Here is a 14,847-nt window from a genome sequence, read left to right on the forward strand (position 1 = left end):
GGTTCACTTTGCAGCAATGCAAAGAACAGACACAGGGGAAGTTGCCTCAGTTTCTCTGGCACAGATCCCTATTGCAGCCCAGAGGCACAGTGCCCTGCTCACAGAGGTGGGCCTCAGGCCACCACCATAAAGGCTACTGTTTTCCGGAGTCGAGAGTGGAGCAGAGGGCTTCTCTGACGGTCCAGTGGCTGGGGGTCCACCGTGCAGTGCAGGGGAGATGGATTCAACCCGGGGCCCCAGAAGATTCCACACACCACACGCTGAGCCCCCATGCCACAATTACTGAGCCTGCGCTCCGGAGCCGCAACCTGAAACCACTGAAGTCCGCACGCCCGTGCTCGGCAGCGAGAGAAGCCACTGCAGAGAGAAGCCCGCACACTGTGACTTCAGAGCAGCCCCTATTCTCCACAACGAGAGAAAAGCCTGCATAGCAGCAAGGACACGGTGAAGTCAAAATAAATAAATAAATATTGTTTTTAAAAAAATAAAAAATGCAACTATTAAAAAAAAAGAATAGAGCTGAACTAAATACCAGTGGTTATGAGACCACAAGTAAAACACACCTACACACGTGTGTTAAGTATTATTTCCTGAGTGTGTTAAACGTGCAGAAAAGGGTAATCTAAATACATCTAAATACCTGTTAATGCCGGTTATTTCAAGGGGTTAAAAGTACTCAGAAGACTATAACTTCTTTTATATCTGTGTGAGGTACATTTGCCACAATAAATATATATATTTAAAATATTCAATGAAAGAAATTATAAAAAACAGATGAGATCAAGTGGTTCAAACAAAGAGATCACCTCCACAAGAGAGACAAGAAACAAGAGAGAAAAGGGGAGGGAAAGGAGGGGATGGGAGAAAGCCAGAAACCTCACAACACACTGCTGCCTTTCAGTCACTCAGTCCTGTCCACCTCTTTGCGACCCCATGACTACAGCACGCCGGGCTTTGCTGTCCATCACCAACTCTCAGAGCTTGCTCAAACACATGTCCATTGAGTCCGGGGTGCCATCCAACCATCTCATCCTCTGTCATCCCCTTCTCCTCCCGCCTTCTACCTTTCCCAGCATCAGGGTCTTTTCCAAAGAGTCAGGTCTTCGCATCAGGTGGCCAAAGTATCAGAGATTCCGCTTCAGCATCAGTCCTTCCAATGTATATTCAGGACTGACTTCCTTTAGAATGGACTGGTTGGATCTCCTTGCAGTCCAAGGAACTCTCAAAAGTGTTCTCCAGCACCACAGTTCAAAAGCATCAGTTCTTCAGTGCTCAGTTTTCTTTATGGTCCAACTCTCACATCCATACATGACCACTGGAAAAACCATAGCTTTGACCATAGGGACCTTTGTCAGCAAAGTAATGTCTCTGCTTTTTAATATGCTGTCTAGGTTTCTCATAGCTTTTCTTCCAAGGAGCAAATGTCTTTTAATTTCATGGCTGCAGTCCCCATGTGCAGTGATTATGAAGCCCAAGAAAATAAAGTCTTTCACTGTTTCCATTGTTTCCCCATCTATATGCCATGAAGTGGTGGGACCAGATGCCATGATCTTAGTTTTCTGAATGTTGAGTTTTAAACCAGCTTTTTCACTCTTCTCTTTCATAATGCATTAGGAATCTAAAAAAAAGTAGGAAGCAATGGAATTCCAAGCCAGGAAACAAAGTCTGACCTGTAGGCAGGAGTCAGGACACTGCAACAGGTGGTCAGGAACAAACATCAGGAAAGAGGTGCCATTTTCTTGGCAAGACGACATGGTCACTTGTGGGGAGCAGGGGTCAGGAGGTTTGAACAAAGGAAAAGACAGTGGAGAAATCTTAGTGAGGTTGTAAGAGAAACGTCCAACAGCTGTCAGATAGCAGTGTGGGTCTAGTTGAGCCTGAGGTTGTAAACCTACGGAGAAAGCCAGCAGGCTCTGTTTTGAGGCTCTCAGCACAACCGGATCTGGCTTCTCAGGTACAGGGAGGAAGAGCACAGTGTCAGCAAAGAGTGTTACTGAGATGATGGACCCTGAGAGCCAGGCTGGACATAACGGAGAGAACATGGCTGATGGGCTGAGAGACAGAAGGAAAACCCCAGAAAGGCAGGACTTGTCTCCTTTACTGATACATCCCCAGAGTCAGAAGCATGCCCAGTACAGAGCAATAAATAGTTACAGTAGGTGCCCAGTAAAAACTCACTGCAAGAATGAACTGAAGAAAACAAGAGGTCCTAATAATGTTGATAAATGGCTAACTGGAATAGTTGCAAGAAATAAGTATGAAAGACAGAAGGCTTTTGTCAAAGTAGGAAAGAAAATATCTTCATTCTTGGCATTTTAGTCATTACAACTTTTTGTTGTTGCCCTAAGGCACTAAGTTGTGTCCGACTCTTTGCAACCCCACGGACTGCAGCATGCCAGGCTTCCCTGTCTCTCACTATCTCCTAGAGTTCGCTCAAACTCATGTCCATTGAGTCGGTGATGCCATCCCACCATTTCATCCTCTGCTGCCCTCTTCTCCTCCCGCCTTCAATCTTTCCCAGCATCAAGGTCTTTTCCAATGAGCTGACTCTTTGCATCAGGTGGCCGAAGTGTCAGAGCTTTAGTTTCAGCCATCAGTCCTTCCTGTGAGTATTCAGGACTGATCTCCTACAGGATGGACTTGTTGGATCTCCCTGCAGTCCAAGGGACTCTCAAGAGTCTTCTCCAACACCACATAGTTCAAGAGCATCAGTTCTTTGGCATTCAGCCTTCTTTATGGTGCAACTTTAAAGAGAACTTTAGGAACTGCCTATAATTTGGTTAACACTCATTTATTAGGTTATCATCAAGAAAAGAGTTTTAAACAACTACTGTCCTCATAACTTTAATTCAAACTGGCTAAATCTCCGATTAGTATACGGTGCCGTCAGGAATCAGAAGGAAGGTATCCCAAGACTTACTCTGGCTCAGCCAGATTCCCTCTTTCTTTTAATGAAAAGAGGTTGTGCAGACACATAATATTCCACTTTTCGTTCAGTTATGACCCATTCAATACTCACTGTGATATGATTGTAGATAAGCTGAGACCATCCAAAGAGATCCGCTAGCCTATAAAACGCTGCCAGTTTACACCGCAGTAACTTCTCCCCTTTGTCATAGGCAATAGAATCAGACCCTCTAAGGTCATTCACAGGAGTCACCATACCAAGACCTGGAATATAAAAGAAAAAAAAAAAAAAAAGATTCAAAGTCTTAACGTTTCTTGTCAAATGTAACTCAAACAGTTGAGATACTAATCCTCCCACAATGGGTCAGGAGGTAAGTCTTGAAAATGTCCAAGACTATTTTATAAAGGCTATGTTCCCCAAAATTAATACAAAAGTTAGGGTAGAAATCAATAACAAAAAAGTATCAAATCTGTGAGACACAGTAAAGCAATACTTAGGAGGAAACTTACACTATTAAATATATAGATTAGAAGGGTTTTTAAAAATGATCTAGGTTTCTACCTAATAAATCTGCAAATTAAGCCCCAAAAGAAAAAAAGAGCAATAAAGATCAAGCAGATAGGAATCAAACAAAAACATAGAGAATAGCTGATTTAATCCTGAGAAGGTTAAAAAAATAACAAAAGGAAAAACAAAAGGAAATAAAATACATTTCCAGCCCAGACTCATCAACAAAACATAGCAAAGACAGAAATTACCAATAAGCAAGAGGGAATATCACTACATATCCTACAGACATTAAAAGGATAATACGAACATCTATGACAGCAAATTTTTAAACTTAGATGAAACAGACAAATTCCTTGAAAGACGAAAGTTTTTAAAGTTCACTCTGAAAGAAATAGACATACTGAACAGCCCTATTCATTAAGCTGAATTTGCAAGAAAAAACATTCCCCTAGGGAAAACTCTGGGCCTAGATGACTGTGGTGTCAATTCTATTGCTCACTTAAGGAAGAAACAATATCAATTCTGTACTAATTCTTCCAGAACACTTCCCAACTCATTCTCTGGCCCAGCATTACCTTGATATCAAAACCACACAAAAACATTATAATACAAGATATTACAAGAAGAAATAGACCAATATCCCTCATAAACACAGACCAAAAATACTTAACAAAATTTTAGCAAATAATCCAGCAACATATAAAAAGGATGTGACTTCTCAAAGTGGTGCAGTAGTAAAGAATCCACGGGACAATGCAGGAAGCACAAGAGATGTGGGTTCAGTCCCTGGGCTAGGAAGATTCCCCTGGAGTAGGAAATGGCAACCCACTCCAGTATTCTTGCCTGGTAAGTCCCATGGACAAAGGAGTCTGTCGAGCTACAGTCCATGGAGCCACAAAGAGCCAGACACAACTGAGCACAAACACACACATACACATATAAAAAGAGTAACACCTCATAACTCAGGGAGTTTATCCCAGAAAGAAAGACTGGCTCAGTATTCACAAACCAATCAATATAATCACCATATAATCAACTAAAATAGAAAAATCATGGAATCACTTTAACAGATGCAGAAAAAGTATTTTGCAAAATTCAACATTCATTCGGGGTAAAAGCTCTCAACAATTTAGGCATAGAAGGGAATAACCTTAATTTGATAAGGGACATATACAAAAAAACTACTAAAAATATCAAACAAAATGATGACAATGTTCACTCCTAAGATCAGAACAATGCAAGGATGTATGTATACTCCTGCATTCTTAATAAATACCATACTAGGGACTCTAACCAGTGAAATAAGGCAAGAAAATAAATAAATAAAAATTAAAAAAAAGAAGAAAATAAAAACACACACTGGAAAGGAAGAAAAAGAAAGTATTTGACTGCATGATCATGCTTGGTCATGACATAATTATCCCTGTTATATACTGTCTGCTAAGTCAATTCAGTCATGTCCAGCTCTTTGTGACCCTACGAACTGCAGCCTGCCAGGCTCCTCTGTCCATGGGATTCTCCAGGCAAGAATACTGGAATGGGTCACCATGCCCTCCCTCCAGGGGATCTTCCCTGTTATATACTGCTGATTTGATTTTAATTAGGAATTATGAACTGTCTCAAGCAAAAGTACAGAGAAAATAATCTGTGGAAACTGGAACCCAAAGTGAATAGCACAGGACTCTCTAAAGGGGCGGGGAGTGTGGGAGTGAGAAGAAAAGAAAACAAAAGAAAAGATCCAGATAAAAAGAGTAAGGAGAATTGAATAAGCTGCCATATTTCAGCACTTCACAAAAACAACAGAAGAGGGAGCCCTAGAGTCACGATTCCTGAACCAGAGTCCTCCAGGAAAATTAATTTAATGTAAAAATAAACAGAAAAATACCATGATCAGATACCACACAAAAATTATTAAAATAAAAAGGAACAAAATCACATTCCTACACATAATGAAAGCACACAAGAAAGAAATGTCCACAAAACAAATGAAAACTATAACCTATTATTTCATAAAAAATAAAGAAAAGCATTAATAATGAAAGTCAAAGCATTAGTTGCTCAGTCATGTCTAACTCTTTGCAACCCTTCAACTATAGCCCACCAGGCTCCTCTGTCAATGGGATTTCCCAGGCAAGAATACTGGAGTTGGGTTGCCATCCCCTTCTCCAGGGGACCTTTCCAACCCAGGGATCAAATCCAGGTCTCCTGCATTGCAAGCAGATTCTTTACCATCTGAGCCACTAGGGAAGGTATGAAAAAATTTTAATATAATTGGAAAAATTCAGAAATGAGGGATGGAATGTAAACGTAATTAGATATAAATGAAAAACACTTTTAAAAATAAATACTAAAAAGGAGCATAAAGGTGAGAAAGAAGAAAAACTTTTTAAATCATAAAGAAATGAAGAAAGTAATATAAAAAAAAAAAGACCTGAAAAAAAGTGACAGTTAAGACAAAAAAAATCCAACAAACAAAATCCAGTGGGTATACCAGGAAACAAAAGCAAGTGAACAGAACAAATATTAAAAACTAACTCAAGAAAACACTCTGAAAATAACAGATTCGGAAGAGAAGGGCACATTATTGAGAAAACTGTCTGGCAAAATTTCTGGACTCTAAAGAAAAAAAAAAGGCAACCATCAAGGAAAGAAATCAAGTAACTTATACAGAAACACTGTCTTCAAATTCCAAGAAAATGAATTATGTATTTAAGATACACAAAATAGGAAAGGAGAAATATCAATAACCTCAGATATGCAGATGACACCATCCTTATGGCAGAAAGTGAAGAGGAACTAAAAAGCCTCTTGATGAAAGTGAAAGTGGAGAGTGAAAAAATTGGCTTAAAGCTCAACATTCAGAAAACGAAGATCATGGCATCCGGTCCCATCACTTCATGGGAAATAGATGGGAAAACAGTGGAAACAGTGTCAGACTTTATTTTTGGGGGCTCCAAAATCACTGCAGATGGTGACTGCAGCCATGAAATTAAAAGACGCTTACTCCTTGGAAGGAAAGTTATGACCAACCTAGATAGCTTGGTAAAAAAGGGTTGGAAAAAAAGGCTTTTTTCCAGCAGTCATGTACGGATGAGAGAGCTGGACCATAAAGAAAATTGAGCACGGAAGAATATATGCTTTTGAGCTGTGGTTTTGGAGAAGATGCTTGCGAGTCCCTTGGACTGTGAGGAGATCAAACCAATCCATCCTACAGGAGATCAGTCCTGAATTTTCATTGGAAGAACTGATGCTGAAGCTGAAGCTCCAATACTTTGGCTACCTGATGAAAAGGATGGACTCAGTGGAAAAGACCCTGATGCTGGGGAAGATTGAAGGCAGGAGGAGAAGGGGACGACAGAGGATGAGATGGTTGGATGGCATCACCGACTCGATGGACATGAGTTTGAACAAGCTCCAGGAGATGATGATGGACAGGGAAGCCTGGCGTGCTGCAGTCCATGGGGTCGCAAAGATTTGGACACAACTGAGCAACTGAACTGAACTCTTCCTATATGAACTGTACCATGGAGTAAGCAAAAGAGCTGAGAGGAAGCTTCATTCTGTGTGCGGACTAAGCGCTGATTCCCAGTAGACTGCAGCGAGGAGGCTGCTCTGCTCCGGAAGAAACCCTGACCAAGAAGCAGGCCATCCATGAGCGGCTGAGCACCAAGCTCCCTGCAGTCATGTGCTGAGTGACAGAACGAAGCAGCGCCCTTTCTGCTCACTCACCATTTCCCAGGGAAGTTTCTCTTTACAGAGGTATTCTAACTAGTAAATACAGAAGAAGGAATGACAGAATTGAAACACCACCATCTTGGAACTTTCGTTAAATTAATGGGTCCAGGCACTGAGCACGCACGGCTGCTGCAACACAAATGGCAACGAGCAGACGTACGCACCTGCTGACGGGACGCAGTGACGCCCACCTGGTGGGCTCAGCAAAGAGCAGACTCCAAACATACCCAGGCTTGCAGACCCAGCTACCAATTCACCATAAATACAAGGACAAAAGGCACGTGTTAGCACCACGGAGATGGAATCAGCAGAATTCAAGCTGCAGTAAACTCTACAGGTCAATGAATCCCATTTTCTTTAAAGTGTGAGGAGAAAAAGAGAGATAGAGGGGCAATTTGCAGCTTTAAAAACACTTACGAGACAATAAGTAAAAAAGACAAACACTAAACCATCGAGCCAGAGAAGGCAATGGCACCCCACTCCAGTACTCTTGCCTGGAAAATCCCATGGACGGAGGAGCCTGGTGGGCTGCAGTCCATGGGGTCGCTGAGAGTCAGACATGACTGAGCGACTTCACTTTCACTTTTCACTTTCACGCATTGGAGAAGGAAGTGGCAACCCACTCCAGTGTTCTTGCCTGGAGAATCCCAGGGACGGGGGAGCCTGGTGGGCTGCCGTCTACGGGGTCGCAAGGAGTCGAACACGACTGAAGCGACTTAGCAGCAGCAGCAAACCATCAAGCTTAAGGATAACCATTTGGGTGATAAAACTATAAAGCAAAGAAAAGCAGTGACACCATTCAAGTCAAGATGGTGATTAATTCCTTTTAAGAGGGCTAACAGGGGCAGGGTGAGCCACCGATAAAACTTTAAATCTTAACCAAGGTATTGGTTATAAAGGAGTTCACCTAAAAACCATTCATTAATTATATATATTTTTGTCCTACGCTATCCACATGTGCTATATTCCACAACAAAGGTTAACATTTGCATAAAAATTTCATATTTAAGAGACAAACTATTAGATACAATTAAAATTAGAATTTTTTCTTCCTTCTTTTTTTGGTGTAGCACTATTAAAATTTCCTTTATTTCTGTCTATTAGTAGACAATATATGCTTTTCTGGTAAGCAGCCTGAGTTAACCTCTAAAAATGGTTCCCTATTCATTTGATCCAAAAAACCTCACAAAATCATTCAAATCAAGAGGCTCAAATCTTCATGTACTTTGAATAGTCATGAAACTGCCCCAGCGATTAAGGGCACGCATATCCGAAAAGCCACAAAGTATCTGAAAAATGTCCCTTTAAAGAAGCAGCATGCCATTCTGACGTCATCACAACGATGGAATTGGTAGGTGCGCACAGGCCAAAGAGTGGGGCTGGATCCAGGGTCGGTGGCCCAGAAAGAGTGCTGAGTTTTTCCCGCTCAAAACTGCAGGGAGTGATGCTGAACTTAAGGTGCTCGATGCAGAGTCTCTGGTTACTGAGCACATCCAGGTGAACAAAGCCCCCAGGACTTCCAGAGCTCATGGTCGGATCAACCCATGCACGAGTTCTCCCTGCCATACTGACATGATCCTTACTGGAAAAAAGAGTACACTGTTCCTAAACCAGAAGAGAAGGCTGCACGGAAGAAAAAGATCCCCCAGAAGAAACTGAACAAGCAAAAACTTAGGGCCTGGGAACAAATGCCACAAAAAATAAATGCAAATAAAAGAAAAAAAATATGTGAGTAAATATATTAATTGTCCTTTATAATCCAATTCATATAAATATCACTAGACTCTCTTAGAAATCCATGTGAAAACATGGAAACCTAATGACTGTCATTCGACTTCGGGATGGAAGTGTGAGTTAGTAACTCATGTGTGATTCTTAACACTCGGTGGGTATCAACGATGCAAACACTTGCGTGAAAGTCAATTAACTTCCAAGAAGAGAGAACGGACAGGAAACCAGCAGGTGGCTCGTGACCCAATGGAAACCAAACCCTTCAGTCAGTCAGAGCTCATTATCCAGCGCATCAAACGGATTCTCGCACAGTGCACGGAGGCTGAGACAGCTGACCTGCAGGGTGCCCAGGCTCCACCTGGCCTTGTGCATGCTCACAAATTCAACAGCCACAACAAAGCGCCATCTCTGCACAACTAACCATTCTGTGCTCACATGTACCCACCCAACATTTTCCTTCTGACTTTCTATTGGAATTTCTCTGTTTCTCGTTCATTTGCAAACAGCAGTGAAGAATGGTAAATAAGAAAGGCTGGCTTGGCTGAAATAAGTTCAGGCAAAATCAACATGCTTCTCCGCAAGCATTATTTCTGATGAGTTTTTTTCTTTTTAATTCACAAAGGGTCTGAGAAGCCACATATTAATAAAAAGCCATCTGCCTAAGAAATAACAGTCTCACTGGCTCCTAACAAAAGGAGCCCTCTGCAGTCTGGCTGATGCTCGGTCAGTAGAGACGCCTGCAGTGCAGAGACCCAGGCTTGGTCCCTGTGTCAGGAAGATCCCTGGAGAAGGAAATGGCAACCTACTGCAGTATTCTTGCCTGGAGAATTCCATGGACAGACAAGTCCGGTGGGCTAAACTTCACGGGGTCGCAGAAGAGTCAGACACGACTGAGCAACTAACACAGAGTTAAGATATTTTCAGGCCTATCTTTTATTATAACTGAAGTTCAATTTAAAAGAAAAACAAAACTCAATTCCATGCGTTACACTATGAGTGCTCACCTATTTGACTTAACAAAGACCTAGGAAATTCGACCTGGAAAACGCAGAGCATGTGCACAGTCAGAAAGTACTCACTCATGTTCAAGGCCGCCATCCCTCCTTGTGGAGCTGCCGGGTAGACATTGGGTACGTTTGTGGTCATGAAATCTGCAATCTGCTGCAAGGCCAACAGGCCTGTGGGATTCTTCCCCTTCTTGAACTGTTCCTGTATCATTGACTCCAATTCTTCACAGAAAGCCTAATAAAAGGCAAATTAAAACAATGAGACACCTTGAGACACACAGCAAGGCTCACTATCACACAGATCAACTTTTTTTTGTTTTGTTTTCATCCACTGCTGCAAAGGCAGATGGGTATTCTCACATATCACTGCTTGGAACAGAAATTAGTACATTCTTTTTGGAAAAGTAATTTAACAAGGTAAAAGCTAAACAATCTGAATAAACACTCTATTCCTAGGAATCATTTCTAAAGAACTAATCAGAGATGTGCTCAAAGGTTTATTCGTAAGGATGTTCATTCCAGTATTACCAATAAAAGGGAAAAGAGGTAACAGTCTACATTTTAAACAGAAGAGAACTGATTAAATACACTCAGTCGCCTTACAATGTAATTCTATGCACACATTCAACATGAAAGGCCAAAAAATTAAAGACAGCAGGCACTGAGAACATACAGATACTGGGGGGAAAAAAACTGCTTTGTCATCAAGGAACTTAAAGCTTAGTAAGGGAGATGCAAACAGAAAAAGTCCCTAGTACAAGGGACCGACCGTCTGTCTCAGCAGCATTCTGGATGAGCCGTATGTGCAATACAGGGCCGAGCTTAGCTGTGAGCAGTGAGCCTGGAAACACCCACCTGGATCCCAGCCTCTGGTCCCAGTAAGCAGTCACTAGCAATGAGCTCGTCTGCTGGCTTGGTCCTAACTCCTGATGGTCCAACAGCCACACTCCCGCCTCTCAGCCCTCTGACAGCCTCTCCCCAGTGACCACGTCACTCAGTTCACTGTGGCCTATTTCCACCCTCATGCCCGAGACCTCCTCATTCCTAGCAACTGCGCCCCTCTTTGACCTCGGAGCCAAGCACGTGCTCTCCACACACCCTCTCCTAGTGTCTAGCTCACCCTCCTTTCAACCCCATCATGGTCCTAAGACCTCATGGCAAGCCAGCATCGTCCCCTCACTCAGCTGAGGCCCTTGGTTTAACACTCTAAGCACACCCTTGCTTACAGCTCTGACTCCCTGCCATTTCATCTGGCAAAATCCCAGCCCCAGGTAAATTCAACTCTTCACCCTTTCTATTCATGAGCACTGGCCTGAGCGCACCCTTTTGAGTGCGTTCCCAGCTTCTCTACCGCCTCCCTCATCTACTCCTCTACACCACTCCCCGTGCCCACTCTGAGCAGATGACTTCCATGGTTACTCCGAGGAGAACAGAGAATCCTGAAGGCAACTTCACAGGTTCCCTCTCACAGCCCCCAACTGCTGGCATCCGCACGCACAGAGAGGGCCTTCCCACCCCTGGCTGCAGCTCCTAAAACGCAAACACCAACACTGGGTCCACACTACCCAGGGACCTCCGGACTTACCAGCCTTTTCTCTAGTGTCCTCCTCTTTCCGGACCCCACAGGGCACGTGGGTCAGCAGCGCTCTAACATTGACTGTGTTCGCAACACCCCCGGTGCCCCGCATGGTGCCTGGCACACACCCGATGTTGAAAGTTTAGTTTCTTCACTCTCTCCTCAGTGATGTTCACTTAGTTACTTATTCTCAAGCCAGGTCTAGATGTTGTCCTGATTCTTTCGTTCCCTCTCTCAGCTCTTCCTCCACGTCCATCAGCAAGTCCTACTTATCCCACCTTCGAAATACACAAAGGAGCCTACCTCTCTCCACCTCCACCACCATCGCCCTGGCCAAGCTACCAGACCTCCTGTTTGAAGACAGCTTCCTCTCTCGTCCTGTACGATGCTCTCTCTCTACCAACCCAGAATGACTCAGACTGAACAGCGCCGTTCCCACCTGCAGCCCTCCAGTGACCCTCTGCTGTGCTCTGAATGCAAACACTTCTGAGCTGAGCTTACAGGCCTCCTAGGACCGTGCCCTCCTCCCCTCCAACCACATCGCACCTCCTCCTCCCTCTCGCTCCCTGTGCCCACACCGCACCAACTGCCCTTTCACTCCCCAAACTCACTCCTATCCTAGGAATTTCATCTCTGCTGCTCCCTCAGCCTGAAATGCTGCTCCCCCTCCCTGCAGGCTGGCTCCTTCCTGTCATTCAGAGTTCAGACTCCAGACTCCCTTACTCAGAGAGGCCTGTTCTAACTGGTCACACACAATCTAATCAGCCAACTGTTCCCTGCACTGCGTTATGGTTGTTGCTTCTTGGTTATCTCCTTCAACTAGAATGTAAAGTCTGAGACTTGCTCTGGGTGCTTACACAGGTGTGACACAAATGCCACACTTCACCAAGGTGTGTACTTAAGACTTGTGTACTTTATTGTAAGCTATATTATTGAGGAATTATATATGAATAATAAAAATCAAACACAAAAGCTTTACATGCCTTGTTTATTGCTAAATGCCCAATTCCTTGCAGATAGAGATGATCAACATATAAAAAAAAACTCAGTGAGTTATCTGCCAAGTGACAGCTCAAATACTGAGGAAATAAAACAGTGGATTAAAATGATAAGACGAGTGACACACACACAAACGCAGCGTCACCGACACGAGCAAACCGTGAAAACGAGACGGAGCAGGCCCGCATGGCCCTCGCCCCCACCGTGTCCTCTGCCTGCCTCAGCCAGTGGGAAACTTTAGCCAAAGAACAAGTTTAATCAGAGACGGGAGAAATGCTGAAACCGAGGAAAACAGTCAAAGGAGACTAACTAATAACAATATAGTCATTAAGCATAGTCAAGGACCTTTAGCTGTTTCTCAAGGGCTATAGATAATACCCTGTGAGCTGTCTTATAGATACTAAAACCCCAGGTGGAGAAGTTAACTACATGATAACCAGACTGTACCCAGGACATGAGCTGCCAATTTCAAAACGTGACCACAGAGAAACGGGAACCAGTGCGCCCCAGAACTGAAGAGGAGCTGCACCTACAGCAACCAAGATGGTGCTAATCTGACCACTGACTACCAGCTGAACATGACTGTTAGAGATCACTGCTGTTTCTGCATATAACCTCCCCTCACTCTATAAAAGCTCTCATCCCCTGCTTGTGGGGGGCGGGGCAGGAGTCAGCCTTTGGACAGATGTCCACCACTCTCCCCACCAGTTGCTGGCATCTGATAAAAAGCAAACGTTCCTTTCCACCAACCTGGCCTGCTTATTGGCTTTGGAATGGCGGGCAGCCAGACCCCCCCCCCCCCCAACGCATATGTTTTGGCAACAAAAACAGCACTACTTTACCTAAAGATGCAAAAAGGAGACACTTAGTTGGGTGTGATTGTAGTTCACATGCCGACCATAATTAAAGGTAAAACCAATCAACAATCAGATACTGACTGCTAAGGTCTACTAAATGCCCAGCACGAAGCCAGGTGTTTTGGAGGAAAGGCTAATTTTTAAATGGTCCCAATATATATACAGCCTTCCTGGAAAAGCAGAGAGAGTATAAAAAGGAGAAATAAACATCTCCTATCTTTTATGATATTGAAACTTTTTCATTTGTTTTGTCTGATGACTTGAACTAAACTTAACTCTTCAACAGCCATACAAATACATACATAAGGCACTAACTCCTGTGTTCAGATAAATGGACTTTTAAAAAACACAACAGAGCAGACGAGCTGAAGAAGTGGAAGCAGACAAGGGGCCCAGGGCCAAAGAAAAGCCTTACGGGACTCTGCAGGATCATGGACACCCGCTTCTTCTGCTCCATCATGTTGAAGTCCTGGCGAAGGTCTGGCGCCATGTTCCTCTCTCGCAAGTATTCTGGATTGTTCTCATCCACTCTGTCGAAATACCGCTCTTTGTGAGGGGCTGTGGTCGGGGGTGGTGAGGTCACCACTGCAGCCTGAGTGTCACCATTCATCGCACAGTCCTTCTAGGTTCCTACAGAATCAAACAAAAGAAAGCACTGTTTTGCATGCGTGCCCAGCAGCATTTCATGACAGTGTGTCAGCCTGATAAACGGTCTCCAGCACGAGGGCACCCCAACTGACCCACCAGGCAGTCATGACAGGCGGTGCTTGCTCATGGCTTCGCACGCCCATGGCTGGCCATCATCCCCCCCCTCCATCATCCCCCCCTCCATCATCCCCCCCCATCATCCCCCCCCTCCATCATCCCCCCCTCTCCATCATCCCCCCCTCCATCATCCCCCCCCTCCATCATCCCCCCTCCTCCATCATCCCCCCCCTCCATCATCCCCCCCCTCCATCATCCCCCCCTCCATCATCCCCCCCCCTCCATCATCCCCCCCCTCCCACCAACCAGGGGCAGTTTTGTCCTTACCACTGTTCTTCAGCAGACAATAGGAGAACAACCTAACAAAGCTACCGTATCCTCTGACAAACTCTTTAGATATTAAAAATTTGACCCCAAGATAAAGTCACCACACTGTCCCAAACAAACAAGATCTTCTAATAGCAGCACAGTTAATTTCCAGAGACATTTGATTCCTGACATTTTCCCCAAAAAGTACTGGTGGCGACTCTGCAAAGGATTCTCCACACAGGTCAGAGGGAAGCTGCTTATCCATCTGTATTCACACAAATGGGAAATGGTCACCACCACCACCTTCTCAGTTCTGAGAACAGTAACACTGGGCTCTGAAAATGTCAATATGTCCTTGAGTTGGTAAGTAACCTGAAAAGATGCCCAAATGGCTCAAATTTAACAGTTTGCTAATATAGCTACTTACTTTACACTCTTTTTATCCCAATCCTTTATTTGAAATGCTGTTTGAATGCATAATTTAATATTCATCTTTTAACTACTAAATCT

The 14,847-nt window shown here is 43.9% G+C and overlaps 1 protein-coding gene across 14 annotated transcripts in view; it reads right to left on the reverse strand.

Moving 5' to 3' along the window:
* ADD1 (adducin 1) overlaps positions 1–14,847 on the reverse strand; it is a 91,134-nt gene that overhangs the window by 29,395 nt on the left and 46,892 nt on the right. For all 14 annotated transcript variants that reach the window (XM_027545185.1, XM_027545186.1, XM_027545184.1 and 11 more), the window contains 3 exons: positions 13,739–13,953; positions 9,964–10,126; positions 3,020–3,171 (listed from right to left, as the gene is read on the reverse strand). In XM_027545185.1, the coding sequence (XP_027400986.1) occupies positions 3,020–3,171; positions 9,964–10,126; positions 13,739–13,933 (510 nt within the window). In that variant the 5' untranslated portion in view covers positions 13,934–13,953. The remainder of the gene's footprint in view (positions 1–3,019; positions 3,172–9,963; positions 10,127–13,738; positions 13,954–14,847) is intronic.

The sequence above is a fragment of the Bos indicus x Bos taurus genome, chromosome 6 (genome assembly GCF_003369695.1).
Source record: "Bos indicus x Bos taurus breed Angus x Brahman F1 hybrid chromosome 6, Bos_hybrid_MaternalHap_v2.0, whole genome shotgun sequence".
In the NCBI taxonomy this organism is placed as follows: domain Eukaryota; kingdom Metazoa; phylum Chordata; class Mammalia; order Artiodactyla; family Bovidae; genus Bos; species Bos indicus x Bos taurus.